This window comes from Crinia signifera, chromosome 4 (assembly GCF_055691185.1).
Source record: "Crinia signifera chromosome 4, ASM5569118v1, whole genome shotgun sequence".
Classification (NCBI taxonomy): Eukaryota; Metazoa; Chordata; class Amphibia; order Anura; family Myobatrachidae; genus Crinia; species Crinia signifera.
In genome coordinates, this window is record NC_139220.1 from 127,639,147 (window position 1) to 127,655,919 (window position 16,773).

Genomic DNA, 16,773 nt, shown 5'->3' on the forward strand with positions numbered 1-16,773 from the left:
CACTTGTTCCTTGTCCAGTGCAGATTACATGGAGGGGGGTCCAGGGGTGTTAGAGCAATGCCTATACTACTGGTAGAAGCTGCTTACAATAGACATGCAAATCTGGGCAAACACACAAATGTATGAGCAGCTCTGACTGGAAACTCTTTATAATTTTTACATTCTAATATAATAGTCAAAATGTTGAATTTTTCTTTTTTTTAGAGACTTGATCACTTAGGAAATAATACACACCGCTATTTTATAGCTCCAGAATTATCTGAAATCATTCAGGATATCAGCATAAATATAATCATCGAAGAACAGATTGTAAAGTGCGGGCAATTAATTTACAAGAATAATCCTGCTTTCAGAACTTTTGCTTTACTTAATGACGTTGATGGCGAGATTGAACTAAGAATAAAGGTACAGTAACTGCTGTTGTTTTAAGTACTTGCAAAAATAAAAATTTGTTTCCACCAATTATAATGTTCTATAAGTGTGAACAATGCCCTAAACCTGCAGAAAAAAATGGACAGAATATAGCTAATGGTAATCATAAGGACAACCTTCTACAAAACAACCTTCTATCTTTAAAGACACAGATTGCAGACACATGGGAATCAGGGCCGGGTTAAGGGGGGGCACAGGGGGTCAGTACCCCTGGGTCCCCCTCTATCTAGAGGCCCCCTGTAGTTGTCATGTATGTTTTGTGCCTGGGAGTGGGGTAGTGCTGCAGCTTCACCTATCTGCCAATGTGACAATGATAAATGGTGCTGAGCATTGGGAGCCAAGGCATACTAACTGCACAAGTGTGCAGTGCATTACTGGGAGTTGACTAAATCACATGAGACTTTGCACAAGATCAGGGGCTGAGAGGGTTGTACTGAGCTCTGCTTGGTGGAGCTCATCACATGCTTCTCAGGCCCATGGAGAATAGTAGCAGCAGCGGCCTTGTCATGGGAGGGTTTTTAATCAGAGGCAGCACTGAGCCTGTCAGGGCTGCTACAGAGTAAAGTACAGAGGGACAAACACAGGCTTTTCATATATATATGTGTGTGTGTGTTTATACTGCCTTTACACTGTGTTTTGACGGTGTAATATTCTCCCATGTAGTTTGCGGCCAGTAATGACAAGTGGAAGGGGGCCCCCCTGTCTAAAGTGCCCCGGGCCCCCCGAAGGCTTAATCCGGCTCTGATTGGAATGGCAAACCACATGGTCAATGGGCCTCATTCAGAGATGTGTGCAAACCTCATGGATTGCATACATCATGATTGTTTGAGATTGGTTCATGTGCAGGATCTGTACTGAGCTTTCACAGCTATCCTTATGCGATATGTGTCTTTGAAAACAACACTCGGATCTGCAATGCTGTCTTTATATTCTAGATGAATCCTGCAGCAATGAGAAGAGTGCCCGACTCTTAATCTGCAGCAGTTTAGAAATATACTATAAGCTTTAAGGCTTAGTACAGAGGGGTACAGTATATGGTAAAGTTGAACAACCTGACAAAGCAACCAATTAACTTCAAATGCACAAACTCTATACTTAAAGTTGTTGTATTTTGTGTATCAAAGCTTATAGACGTACCACATGGCTGTGAAAGATGGTGTCAGTTTGCCAGTGCTGGTTGTTATTATTCAGCAAGTCCAGGCAAGTGCATAAGGTGCCAAGGTTAAGGGGTCACCTAAACACAGAATGGTCTCATTATATCAATCAGTTATGTTTTCCCAAGGCTCCTCCATACTAACTGCTCCTCCAGAACAGTTTGCAGTTTAAAAAATAAATTGTCAGTTGATGCCCCTTAGTGTCAATGCGGCTTAGGTGTAAGGATTGCTGTTAAGGAATGTGGATCTATTTCCTTGCAAAAAAGCAAATGGGAAAAAAACATGTTGCACTGCAGGTGGGGCAGATGAAACTTGTGCAGAGAGATTTAGATTTGGGAGGAGTGGGTTCATACTGAAATCTAATACCCCTTTTCCATCCGCAAGCCGGGTCGCACCCAAGATTTTGTACCCGGCTACAACCTGGGTGCGACCCGACTTGCAAACTCATTCACACTAGAGTCCCCAGTATGTGTTTGATCAGTACTATCTACAGTGCAACATGGATTTGCCCAGTTGTGTGCTTTTTGCTTTGCCAACAAAGCTGATTCTGTGTTTGCAAAAACGAAGCCTAAATTTGTGAATAAAACAGTTGATATTAAGGTCAGATTTCTATATACTATAAAAAGTATTCCCAAATCATACTACTTCTTCTTGGGTTTGGCTTTAACAGAAATACAACATTTTCTATCCACTGTACGTCACTTAAATGGAGATGACTTATTTCAACAGAAAACAAGAGATGAACTTAACATTCAAGCAAATGAAATTGAAGTCCTCATTAATTATGAAGAAAAAAAAATTATCTGTGAAGTACAGAATATAACAGAAAATGATGACGATAATACTATACTATGTAAAGCTAAGAAGAATTTCACAGGAAAAATTGATGTTTATAAAATGGAAGTAAAGGTAAGTTATTATATATTTAAAGGCTTACACATTATTGTAGTTACCCAAATCTGTAATTTATGGTTGTCAGCCTTCCAATTTTCTGCAAATATGGATTGGGCCCATAATATACATTAAGCCCCTCACACGCCAAACGAGATCCCGTCAATGCCGATTTTGGCGTCGGCGGGGTGCTGGCATCGCCAAGTGCATACACACTTGCTGATCCTGACGGGGAAGGGAGCGACGCTATGGGGGGATGGCGGGAGGAGCAATTGCCATGTTGCAGCGTATGGAGCTTTACACAGGCCTACAAAATTTGATTCACTGGAAATTGTTTGAACCAAGAAAAACTATACATTTTCTCTTAGATGTACTGTATGGATTTTTCACAACATGGAAGATTTGGTAAAATCAGATGCAGAAGCTCCAACAGTTCTGTAGCTTGATGTGTTTATGCAATCACAACAGGAAGATACATAAAGGTCACTGGTTTCTAATCATTTATTGTTTGCTAGGACAATCTCTTTAAATATAAGTAGCATTTAACCAACAGATTTCAAAATAGACCAGTTATATGGTTCATAGTGAAACAGTATGCTTTGTATGCAGGTTGTCAGAGTGATTGTAGCCCCTAATAAGTATAAAGGTGCCCATACACAGGTGTGACTTGTCAGAGGCACAAGTCAGACCTATTTTACCTTGAACTCCCCCGGCAGCTCTCCAGGAGGTCTCCATCTGATACGGCACTTGATGCCACTTGATGTGCCATTTTTTACATGTAATTTATCGCATGTAAATGAACTCCTGGGAAGCTGCTGGAGGGTCTAGAAGAATCGGATGTGATATGCGCTGATCCGATTCCAATATATCATACATGCTGCACATATGATCTACAGCAGTGGTCAGGGAACTCGGTCCTCATTACCCCACGCAGTGCATGTTTTGCAGGTCTCCTCACAGAATCACAAGTGAAATAATTAACTCCACCTGCAGACCTTATAAAATGTCTGTGAGTAATTAGTACACCTGTGCACCTGCTGGGTTACCAGCAAAACATGCACTGTGTGGGGTAATGAGGACCGAGTTCCCTGACCACTGATCTACAGGATCCAATCCATTGCACACAGGACTGCACATCAGATTGGACCTGATGTCAAAACATCCGAATTGGCCCGATTTCATCGGATATATCGACACGATCCATTGGAATCTATTGAAAGCAGACAAAATTGGACCTGTGTGTCTTAGAAGACAAGATTAAGTCTGAAATCTTAGAAGACATGATGTATATATAGGGGGAGATAAGGTGAAGCAGTTGCCAAAAGCAACCAGTTGGCTTCTAACTGTTATTTAAAAGGCTGTACTACAGTAGATAAATGACAGACACTGATTGGTCAGACAGAACTTCTTGATACATCTTGCCTATATTATGATACATTATATTCTCTGGTGACCAGTTTCCCTTGGGGATAAACCATGGTGTCCTTGCTATGACAGAAATCACAATTAGTATCTCTTCCAACAGTGGACTTACTAGGCATAATTATCTTCCTGGTGTGTGGAAGGCCAAATAGTCAAGCACAGAGGCAATGTCCTGCTAGAACATCATCATGCTAGAAGGACAGGCGGCTTATTCTCTAGCTCAATTACTTTTAAGCATTCCACTGTTTAATGTATTCCCCTAACTGTTGATGTAGACCAGGGGTGTCAAACTCGAATTCATCGGGGGCCGCATCAGCAGATTGGTCACCCTCAAAGGGCCGGTTGTATCTGTAGGTCCCCCTATATAATTACAATGCCATGACACCACAGGCTGCTCCCCCTGTATAATATAAAATGAATGCCATGACACCACAGGCTGCTCCCCCTGTAGAATAATAATGCCATGACTCCACAGACTGCTCCCCCTGTATAATATAATAAAAGTAATGCCATGACACATAAATGATTATACAGGAGGAGCAGCCTGTGGTGTCATGGCATTATTATTATTATTATTATACACGGGGACACCTCAGGAAACAGCAGATATATATATTTTTTTTATTGTGAGTGTGATCCTCATCCTCACTTTCTCCGTCTGTCCTGCAGCTGCTGCGGCTTCCAGCTTTTCTTCACTGCTTGCTGCGGCCACACTGTCCCCGACTCCCGGTCCAGCTTCCCTGCCTGCTCCTACTTCTCTACAGACGCATGGGCGGGCGGCGTTATCGTCATGACATCCCCACCCAGTGTCTGTCACTGCCGGGCATCAGAGGGAACAGGTGGCCGGGCCCTCCTCCACGTAGCCGTGGAGGCGCGCGGCCATGTTTCTGTAGCCGCATACATATGTGCCAACAGGAACATGGCAGCCAACAGTGGAGGAACAGGTAAGGCGGCCGTGGTGGGGTGGGTGAGAGGAGGTGGCCTAGGCAGGAGCTGGGACACACTGCCCTGCGTGCTATCTCCTCGCGCGGGCCACATGACGAGGTCTGGCGGGCCGGATTTGGCCCGCGGGCCTTGTGTTTGACACCCGTGATGTAGACTAAGAGATACATTTACTAAAGCAACTATTCAGATTGTGTCTACCATTTCTCTTTTGCAGCCTAGAAAATGATAAACAGAATCTAGTTAGTTGCTATGGGCAACAGCACCGCTTTTCATTTTTAGAGGCTTTAGTTAATTTACTCCTAAGACTTTACCCAGAGGATTTTACCATTGGAAAATTATTGTAAGGCAGGTTATTGGGACTCTCCACTTTCAATGGTTAATGGACTCACCCATTCTCAGTGGTTAATGGAACTCCTCACTCTCAATGGTTAATGGACTCACCCACCCTCAATGGTTAATGGAACTCCCCACTCTCAATGGTTAATGGACTCACCCACCCTCAATGGTTAATGGAACTCCCCACTCTCAATGGTATAGGATCATAGAACTACCACATTTACTGTAATCATTTCACTTACAAAGCATGTAGCAAGCTAGAGAGGTTCATTCAGTTTAAAGTAGAAGCCAGGCAGCTCATAGAGCAAGAGGATTATATCCATCCAGCTCAATGTGAGCTATTTTGCAGTACTTTTCAGAACTCCGTTGATCTGAATGGAGTAGACATTATTAATTTATTATTCCAGTATACTTGAGTATATCACCAACCTGAAAACAACCACAACAGATGCTAAATCAATAAAGTGTTGATAAATGTCTACATACAGCTAAGTGTTGGCTAGTAAATAAAATGTCCAAATAATGGGGGTGACTCACTTTGGCTCGCAAAGAGCCGAATTTGGTCTGGGGATAAATGTTGCAGGTCTGCCCATGCGTATCGGTGAAAATACGCATGTTCACACACGCAGGGCAAATGCCTTCAACGAGTATTACTATCGCCGATGCGTGCGGGCAGTGGGCTGGAGCATGGGGATGCCCAGCATTTCCTGGGCGTTCCCCAAAAAATCCCCATGTGAACACGCGTGTGCCGAAGCCATGTTCGGGGTGGGCCGGATGACGTCAGCCAGCTGCCCTGTCTACGTCCAGGTGCTCGTAAATTAAAGTCAGCCTGGACTGACTTTTATTTGCGAATGGTTGGAACAATCATTTGATGGTCGCCGACCCTCAAATGATTCCCCCCCCCCCCCCACAATCACATGCAAATGGATGTGTGAGCGTACACATCCATTCACATGCAAATGCGTCGTTCACGTGGGGAATGGGGGCATGCATTCATGCACCTGCCACCCGTTCACACAGCCGTCGGGAGGCACCTAACCACTCGGTAAGTAGCAAATGTTGGCTTACCGAGCCAACGTGAATCACCCATACTGTATGTGTGTATTTTTCACAGCATTGAAAAGAACATTGCATGCACTGCCAGTGCATTTTACTGCAGTAAACACAAATGCTGAAAATGAAGCATTTAAAAAGAATAAACCATTAGCAGAATGCAATGCAAAATAAATAAATATGGCAACATTAGATGGTGTAATACCCGCTTACTGTATATGCCTATGGTCTTTTTCTAACACAATGCAATTTCTTACTACTAAAGGTTATTTTGGGCAAATTTACGACTACATTGGAAAAAGACTCAGAGATTTCTTCATTATACCTATACTTCCTCCTGGTTATTCCTCTTCTACTAATTGCAGCTATTGGTAAGCTGTGTATGAAAGTGTTCACATTTATTGTATTATGTATCTACATTTTACACTCTGACAGTATCTTAATTCACTTCTTCCTCTTCGGGAGATGCCCGGTGGTATATTGTGACATTGGTCATGCCCCCAGGGCCGGCCCCACCACTAGGCAGCTCTAGGCATTTGCCTAGGGTGCCAGCCACTGGAGGGTGGCAGTTTTGAGCAGGTCCGCCCCTGGATGGAGGTGAGTGGCGGCGGCAACTCCCCCACCTCCAGAGCGACTAGGCAGCCTCCACCGCATCACCCGTTCCCCCTCCCCACCCCTGGAGTTACTTATCGGCAGCCGCAACTACCCCCCTCCCACCTCCGAAGTGTCTAGGCGGACGCCGCCGCATCACCCGACACTCCCCGCCCCTGGCAAACACACCCCCCCGCGCAATACCCGGCATCCCACTGTGTGGAGCGACCCGCCTGCCGCCGCAATACCCAGAAACCCCCTCCCCCCCACGTATGGAGCGGCCAGTCTGCCACCGCAATACCTGGCAAAACACCCCCCACCCTTGTGTGGAGCGGCCGAATACCCGGCACCTCCCCCCCGGGGAGCGGGGGAGCACTGGATTGCCCCCACCCGCCTAGGGCTCTCCAGTGTCAGCATGCCCCTAATGTGATTTTCTTAAAACTGCAAAGAGATTGGATAAAATTATGCAATAAGAATGTACCTTTAGTTATCCCCGTCCCCTCTGCAGAACATACAGAGATGTTGTATAATTATGTCTGCATTCTGCCTACGTCCACTATTCCTAGGGGTTGGGGTGGGGGTGCTTTAAAAAGAAAAAGGAAATGTCCTTTGATGATTGTTGGTATTCATGTCTCTGTGTCTTTTAGGATAGACAATTAGAACATACCCACCCACTAGCTAAATTCAATTTATATAGGATCAAATTAAACTACAGTATACTGTAGGTGCATTTCACGATACAAGGAAAACACAAAATATTTTATATAAATCTACAAAAATGCAGCACTGATACCAAGAATGATTGTTCAATTTAAAAAACTATTTGAATTTCAGAAAAGGTAACTTCGAATTATTCATAGAATCTTTAAAAGAAATTGAGTGGGAAGCGGTATTTGAGGGGTAAATGCAGAGGAAATGTGGGAAACACTAAAAAATGTGCTCAAATCATTAACTATTAAATACATCACAAAAGTCAATAAAGGTAAATTCAATAAGGTTGGACAAAAAAGTAAGGACAGCAATCAACAATAAAATAAGTGCATTTAAATTTTATAAGGATAACGTAAGTGAGGAGGCGTTCAGCAAGTACAAAGAATTAAACAAAATTTATAAAGGGTTAATCAAAGTAGCTAAAAGGGAAAATGAAGAGTGCATAGCCACTGAGAGCAAAACCAATCCGAAGAAGTTTTTCAAATATATCAATAGTAAACAAATAATCAAAGAGAACATAGGCCCATTATCCAATAATAATGGTAAAAGTTTTGCAGAGGATAAGGGAAAAGCAGAACTGTTAATACTAGGGGAGAGCAGAGAGTGGAACGTACAGGTACCACAAATGGGACGAACAAGCCAGATCTTAATATTGCTTTCACGACTGATGAGATAATATTGCAGCTCAGCAAAATCAAAACAAACAAATCAACAGGCCCAGATGGGATTCATCCTAAGGTACTAATGGAATTAAGGGAGGAATTAGCGACCCCTCTGTATTACGTTTTTGATAACTCACTTTCATCAGGTAAGGTACCAAAAGACGAGAATAGCAGAGGTAGTGCCAATATTCAAAAAAGGAAAAAGGGATGAACCAGCTAATTACAGGCCTGTGAGCTTAACATCAATAGTGGGTAAATTATTTGAAGGATTTTTAAGGGATGGTATCCAGAAATATTTAGATCTTCACAGTTTACTTAGTATTAACCAGCATGGGTTTGTGAAAAATCGACCATACCAAACAAATTTACTAGGCTTCTATGAGGATTTCAGCAAAATCCTTTTTTATAGAAACACTGTAGACGTGGTCTTCCTAGATTGTGCTAAAGCTTTTCGATACAGTGCCATACAAGAGGTTGATAAATAAAAAAGAGGACCTGGGATTAGGGGTAATAATTTGTAGATTGGTAGGGAACTGGTTATGTAATAGAGAGCAGAGAGGTTGTGAACAGTGCAGTATCAAATATGGGTACTTGTTTCCTAGAAGGGCACCCATCGCGGGCATCGCATGTACATCGCATGCCATTATAATCCACTGACTGTAGTAAAAAGGAAGGGAACAATCGTTGTTGCAGAAAATGACCATCACACTGTGACAAGAAATGTGTATCATTTCAAGAAGATATTTCCATCCTTTTCTTCTGATCAGTGGCGGGCTGGGCCGTGGGGCAGGGTGCCCTATGCCCCCCGGGCTAGTACATATTTCTGCAATTAGGGCTGCCAGCATGCACAGTGACAGCACGCTCTGCTTACTGTCTGGCTGTCCAGACGCTGTGCAGGGGTGTAACTAAAGAAACAGCCTGGATGCTGCTGAGCTTCCAGATGCTGCTGCAGGGCATATACAGTATCTCTTCCATAGCCCTGCGTCTTCCTTTTCCTTCTGGCCTCCTGCTATGCACGGAGCTAAGGCCCCGCCCCCAGCCCAGTCATTGGCCGGTTATTTTCTTTTGTGGCCGGGCCCCTCCCCTCTCACTAGTCTCACTCTCCTTAGCCAGCGTCTGTTCTTTCTGCTCCACTCCACTTCCATCCTCTCTCACTCACTCTAAATGTCCCCTCCTGGGCCCCACCCCTATAGTCTGGACTACTCCAAAACACTTCTGGTTTTGGTAAACTATATGTACATACATGTATTTTTTAGAACTTTATATTTATTATAAATAATTTAACAGTAATGAATGACATGCACTGATTTACTTAAAAAAAAAAAAAGAAATTATACTGTATTATTATCTTTACTTTTTACATGTAGCAAATGCAGTATGTTCAGTACTCAGTATCAAAAAGAAAAAAAAAAGAAAATCCAAATAATGAAAATAGATCAAACAATAAAAAAAACACTACCTGTGGCAAAAAGTAGATATGTTGCTAAAACATGAGTATGCACTCAAACCACAAACAAAAACCAAAATGACTCACTCAGCAGTATTCAATGACCAAGTTCTCTGTGCATGGAGAGCGTTTTATTTCGCTCTCCATGCACTCTCCGTGTTCCGGAGGGCTCGCTGCCACTCCTGCTCCCTCTATTCAATGTGGTTAAGACTCGCTGCCACTCGCGGCGAGTCTTAACCCCTGCAGGGAGCAGGGAGCTTTCAGGGAGCCGGAAGCAGCCAGAGAGATTAAAGTCTCCCTGGCTGCTCCAGAGGAATGTGGAGAGGAGGGGGGCTCTCCGGGACCCAGGCAGCACAGCCTGCCCCCCCCTATAGCCAGCGGGGGACCCAGTATTCACTGCACCCGTTTGTGCATACTAACGATCGGGTGCAGTGAATATATGAATATGTAATGAGCGGCTCGAGCGCTCCGGCCCCCTGCTGGCTGCACTGTGTAAAAAAAAAATATATATATATATATATTTTTTTTAATTAAATATAAATTCATGTGCTATAAGCACATGAATAAAAATAACATGCCCCTTCACAGAAAAAAAAAACTGATTTTTTGACACCAAAATTTCTTAAAAAAACCTTTTAGTTTAAAAGTTCACATTCCAGCTCCCCATCAAAAGATGGAGAATTGCTACACGGAGAGACACGGAGAAAATCACTTAGAAAGACGGAGAACATTTCACATTGAATAGGGTTGCTCGCTTTTGGAGAGCAAAATGCTCCGTCCAAGGCGAACAAAGCACAAGTTCTCCACAAAACACAGAGAACTTTTCTCATTGAATACTGCCCTATGAGTTAAGTTGGCTAAGCCCATTAGAAACATATCCATCGTCTGCATGCAGCATTTTTTGTTATTTTAATTTTGGTTTTGGTTTTGGTTTGTGGTTTGAGTGCATACTCATGTTTTAGCAACATATCTACTTTTTGCCACAGGTAGTGGTTTTGATTGTTTGATCTGTTTTCATTATTTGGATTTTCTTTTCTTTTTGATACTGAGTACTGAACATACTGCTTTTACTACATGTAAAAAGTAACGCTTATAATACAGTATAAATTCTTTTTTTTTTTTAAGTAAATCAGTGCATGTCATTCATTACTGTTAAATTATTCATAGCCAATTCACAACCATAAAGGGTAGAGAGCGGCACTAAAGAAAACCAATCAATCTATTTAAACCCACAGACCAGTCACCCGTAAGTGCGGCAGCTAACCCTGAGATTCAGTGCGCAGGTACAACCCACTGGTATAATGTATATTTATTATAAAGTACTATTGCTGAAAGGAAAATGCTGTTTTAACCATGTAGTTATGCATGTTCTATAAAAATTGCCCATTTAGTAATGTCAAAGCTTTACTAAATGGCATATTAGGACTCCCAACCCTGGTAGACTATCTTACTCAGATGCATCAGCCCCATCCTCAAATGCATCAGCCCAATCTTTTTTTTCAGCCCCATCCTCAGATGCATCAGCCCAATCTTTTTTTTCAGCCCCATCCTCAGATGCATCAGCTCAATCTTTTTATCAGTTATTACTTACTTTCTACCCATACTCTCACATTCAGGCTGGCCCTCCACTAGACTGATTTGGCCACTTTCACCTGATTCCGACGGATCAGGTGAAGAAATCGGGTGGAAAGTGGCCAAATCATAAGTGATTGACATCTGATCCGATGCGCAGTCTCGTGTACATCGGAGTCAGAGGTCAGACCTGCTTGCACGTCCGACCTATGACTGGGCCAGCCTCCCAGCAGAGGGGAACAGGATCGAATGAGATATATAACAAGGGGGATTCACTGCAACTTCTTCGAGGAGAGAAGTTCTCACCATCTTAAGGAGGGATCATTGTTAAACTAGATGCAAATGACAGGTGTTGAACTACTAATGTGACACCTACACACTTTCTCCTGAGGCTCTGGAAAGTGATTAAGGATGTGTGGTTGGTGTGGGGAGCACTAAGCTGTTTTGCCTACAGTGCTGAAAAACCATGCACCTGCCCTGCCTATACCCCTCATTCCTGATCCTAGTGCTCTCCCAGCGCTCATAGAAAAGTCAGGGCCACTTACTTGCATTTGCCCCCCAGGCCAAAAGTTGCCAGCCAGCCCCTGCTTCTGATGCACCAAGTCAAGATGATGTCAACACACCACCTATAACATCCTCAGCACCAAGTGATTCTATTGTGTCTGTTCCTTTGAGTGAAGGATCATACACTCAGACAAGAAGAGGCAGAGCCATTAAACCTCCTACAAGGCTTATTGAGCAGATATGACTTTCAATTTATGGCTCATAACTTGTTGTTCTAAAATGTTTTTCCAGTTTAATGTGTATTGCATATTGTGGGATAATGTTTATGCTAAAATGCAGTCCGCACATTGTTATGTTAAAATTAGTAATTTACATACAGTATAAAAGGAAGGGGGAGATGTAGTACATATAAAGATAGATTATGTGTTTTAGCTAGTTAAATTAATATCTCTTTAAGAATCTTGCAGTATAGAGCAACATGTGACCAGGAAGTAAAGATATAGAGGAGAAGGAAAGGGAGAGCAAGCTAGTGGAATGATATCTAACTGTATTCATGTATAACTCATAAATGAGACATAAAACACCTAATCTACAGTGTGCAAGACTCATTGAAATAAACAAAGGTATTTCAATATACAACAGTGATAGCTTCATGTAGGACAGTGATGGCTAACATTGACACTCCAGCTGTTGTTGAACTACACATCCCAGCATGCCCTGCTACAGTTTTACAATTTTTTTGGCCATGCTGACACTGATGCAGGGCATGCTGGAATGTGTAGTTCAACAACAGCTGGAGCTGGAGTAAGACATCACTGATGTAGGCTGTGTCATACGACCTGTTAAACTACTTGAAAGATTCTGTTAAGAACTATGGAAGGATCCCTCTAGGAAGATCTTGTTGATTTACAGCTCCAATAATGTCCTATGCTGATTCAGTCAGGGAATATTCCAAAGCTAATCTTGGAAGAGAGATTTTACTAGGCAAATTTGGAAAGGTCTGTTCCTGTCTAATCTGCTGGAAGATTCTTTGGTATTAACAACTCCAGAGAGGTCCAGTGGATTCTGGTCCAGAAGATCCCTTTAATTCTCTGGTAGAAAGACTCATATCTGCTGCTTCTGTGGTGAAAGATTCCATTTGGAAGGATTCTGGAAAAACCTTGTGCTGCATGTCCATTGGAGGATCTTGTCGTTACCATCTCCATGAAGGTCAGTGGATTCCTGTTCAAGTAGATTCTCAGAACACCCGGTGGAAAGATTCATCATAGTTCCAGTCCGTGTTTTGTCCAGATCACTTGTGTCCGTGTCATCCGTGCCTGTCCTGGAATTCCTGTTGCCAGTCAAGCTGAGACCTCGTTTATTCATAATCTATTCCCGTTGCTTACCATGTCCTGTTATATCTGTACCGGCCATTGAATGTGATTTAGTGACTATGCTTAGCATTTCTGGCAGATACCCTATTTACCAAATTGGGGGTAATTCTAGTGACTAGTTTACAGTTGCACCTTCTGCAACTATATTGTAGTATTTTCCTGCCATCTAACACCACGTAGCGGTTGTCTGTCTGTTGTATAAGTATCTACTGCCCAGAGACAATAAGACCTGGCGGTGGCCTAAGTACCAGTGTACCTGCTTGCACTAAGGGTCATTGTTATAGGCATAAGACCCTCCATTGAGGGGCACTAGTTACTGATTCGGCAGTAAAGGGTTCCCTAACAGCTAAAATGAAGATGTTACAACATAACTTTTGTTCAACACACCTACACCTTTTCACAATTCATACCAAACAGACCCTATTGGTGTGCCATGGAGTTTGAGACAAAGCCGCACAAAGCACCTTTAAAAAAAAAAAATTAACTGACAATATTATTTCCCAAAAATTCCTAAGAAATTGTCATAGTGTCTATTCAGAGAGGCTGGGGGCATGGCCAGCAGATCTCAGAGCACTGGCCATAATGCAAACTGAGGGCACTAATGTATATAACAATGTGAACTAGCAGCACTACAGTGAGGAATATTATTTTTTAGGGGTGGCACTAAAATATGGCATAATATGAACTTGGGGCACAGTGCAGATAATGTGTACTATGGCACTGCTATGGGGCAGAACATTAACTATGGTTGAGAAAAAGAGAAGTCTCTCTAGCTACATTGGAGTGGGGCGGATCATGTTTCTATAGGGCCCACTTTATGTCCCTGAGACTAGATCACTTACATTATGTATGATAAAAGGACTGATCGGGGAAGGCATACAGTGTATGCACCTGCTTTTTTCTAGGGCTCAGAAACAGTTTCTACCCACAACCTGATTTTTATTGTGCCTCAGAAAAATTATTCTTGGTGTACTTTGACCAATATAGTAAAAATAACTTGGTACTTGTGTAGTACCACGGCGCCCACTAAGAAATTTGCTTAGTTGGCTATTCTGCGTAAGAAAATCGCATCGCATCGCGTGTCCTGTTTTAATGCCGTGCGATGCGTGCAATGAGATGTGATCCGATTTTCCTATGTAATTTATTCACTGCTCTCTTGCTGCGGGCGGATCTCATCGCATCGCATGCAATCGCACCTCACGCAAAATCTTATGTGATCGCATGCAATTTTATAGGGTGTGATGCCGTTAACTTTACTATACACTTCTATGACATGCAATGAGTTTTAGGCACCCCCCCACTATCCACGCCACCCCGAAGCATGGCAAGCGCTGGCGGAACGAGTCCTCCTGACCTTTTCATACCCCCCACTATCCACGTCGGCGGGGAGTTGATTCTATATATTGTGGCGATCGAAGCGAGCCACCGAGCCCGAAGTGTGGCGAGCGCACGTGGATTACTTTACCTGTATTCCACATCCCCTCACTGCGCTCACCACACTATATAAAATCAACTCCATGCCGACATGGATAGTGGGTGTATGAAAAGGTCCGGAGGACACGTTTCGCCGCCCCACGCAGGGCTCACTGCGTTCGTCACGCTTCGGGGTGCCCATTCACTCAATTTTGCGTGACTAGAAGCAAATTGTACTGCTGGAAAAAACAAACAGCCTCCTCCTCTGTCTTTGGCAAGGTGAACATGCTCACAGGAGCATGTTCACCTTGCCAAAGACAGAGGAGGAGGCTGTTTGTTTTTTCCAGCAGTATTCACCAGACATTACTGTCACTTTGTTCACGTTTTCTGCTCTCCCTGATGCAGCCATTACTGACAGGGACCGGGAACACTACGCAAGTTCTGACTGACTACACTATTTGCGCAGCCTACACTGATTCTGAAAGCACAGCTACGCTAACTGCCTAACGTCCATACCATATTAACTACTGAGATCGCATCGCGCGCATCACACAGCACTAAAACAGGTCGTGCGATGCTATGCGATTTCCCTACGCTAGCGTACATATGCTAATTGGGCACCCTGCAAATACGCACGTACCAACAACTTTAACCACAGAATCATAACATATAATAAGGAGAGGAGTGATTTCCCCTCACTCTTTCCAAAATCGTCATGTATGTCTCTAAACCAAAGCTAGGAGAGAGAACAGCTTCAAAGACTAAATTATGCATTCACTTTGTGGTGCCCTAGATTGTCCATCAGAGTCGGACTGGCCCACAGGGGTACAGGGGATACCTCCGATGGGTCCCACTGCTTGATGGGGTCCAGCAAAAAAATAAGGACAACTGGGAGGCATTTATTTATCAAGGGTCCAGCCCATGCACAAACCCCCTCTGGAGATCAGCCACACACCTAAACATGGTCTCTTAACTCATTTCATAACTCACCCTTAATAGACTTCTATCTGTAAATGACATTGCATTATAGCAATACATTCTCTCACAACTCCCACCATTATAGTAATACAGGTTGAGTATCCTCTATCCGTAGATTCCGTATCCGAATTATTTAAAAAAAAGTTGTTGTTTTTTTTAATAAATCAGTTTTTTTATTTTTTTATATATGTTTTTACCCCCCCCCCCCCCCCCCAACCCTTTTTTATACTTACCAAGCATCCATGGCAGGCCTTCAGCATTCTCTCCGTCATCTCCAGCGGACCCAGGAGTGCATTGCGCGAGTGTGTGCGTGCGCCGTGCCGTCTCTTATTGGTACCGAAACGTTGGAGGACTTTTATGCATGTGTGTCCTCAAAAGAGCACTCACCAGTCTTCCAACCTTTGCAAGTTTTGAAAGAAGTTTAATACATCACCAAAACTTCATGGCATAATGTCAAACTCTCCCTCTCTCTCTCTCTTTCTCTCTCTCTCTCTCTCTCTCATTAGGGGTGTGCACCAAGCACTTTTCTGGTTTTGGGTCTGTATCTCTGGCCGTGTTTTGGGCCTTGATCTGTTCCAATACACCACCCTTTTGTGTTTCTTGTTTTGTGTTTTGGATCTGTATTAAAAACAACATAAAAGCCACTATAATCGCAGGATTTGTGGGTTTTTTTTGGCTACTACACTATTAGGAACCTCAATAACATTAATTTCCACTCATTTCCAGTCTATTCTGAACATCTCACACCTCACAATGTTGTTTTTAGGCCAAAAGGTTGCACGGAGGTAGCTGGATGACTATGTTGAACGACACAAAATACGCAACTGGGTTATGAGGACTGACATAAGCAGGATGAAAGGTTCAAAATCGTTACAGAACACCTTTTTGCAAAGACGCAATGGGTGTTTTCGGTGCATGAATTTTGCGGTTTGCAGGTCCCTGAATACAGGTAGTGACTTCCCACATCCTCAAATGGGCCTATCCTCAAATGGGCCAGACATCGGTGACATGTACAACTAAGTTTATAATCTACTAATTACATGCCCCTGTGGGCTTGGATACACTGGCCGCACATTGCGTGAACGCATTGCTGGTCATAAATCCAGGGCCGGATTATAATGGGGGCACAAGGGGTCAGTACCCCTGGGGCCCCCCTCTATCTAGGGGACCCTGTGGTTGGTAAGTATTTTTTTAAGCTAATGGTTTTGTGCATGGGAGTGGGATAGTGCTGCAGCTTCACCTATCTGCCAATGTGACAATGATTAATGGTGCTGAGCATCAGGAGCTGA

The 16,773-nt window shown here is 43.2% G+C and overlaps 1 protein-coding gene across 2 annotated transcripts in view; it reads left to right on the top strand.

The window, feature by feature from the left end:
- Positions 1 to 16,773, top strand: part of LOC146074397 (plexin-C1-like) — an 87,279-nt gene that overhangs the window by 58,343 nt on the left and 12,163 nt on the right. For both annotated transcript variants that reach the window (XM_083182405.1, XM_083182406.1), the window contains exons 13-15: positions 205 to 405; positions 2,316 to 2,495; positions 6,499 to 6,604. In XM_083182405.1, the coding sequence (XP_083038531.1) occupies positions 205 to 405; positions 2,316 to 2,495; positions 6,499 to 6,604 (487 nt within the window). The remainder of the gene's footprint in view (positions 1 to 204; positions 406 to 2,315; positions 2,496 to 6,498; positions 6,605 to 16,773) is intronic.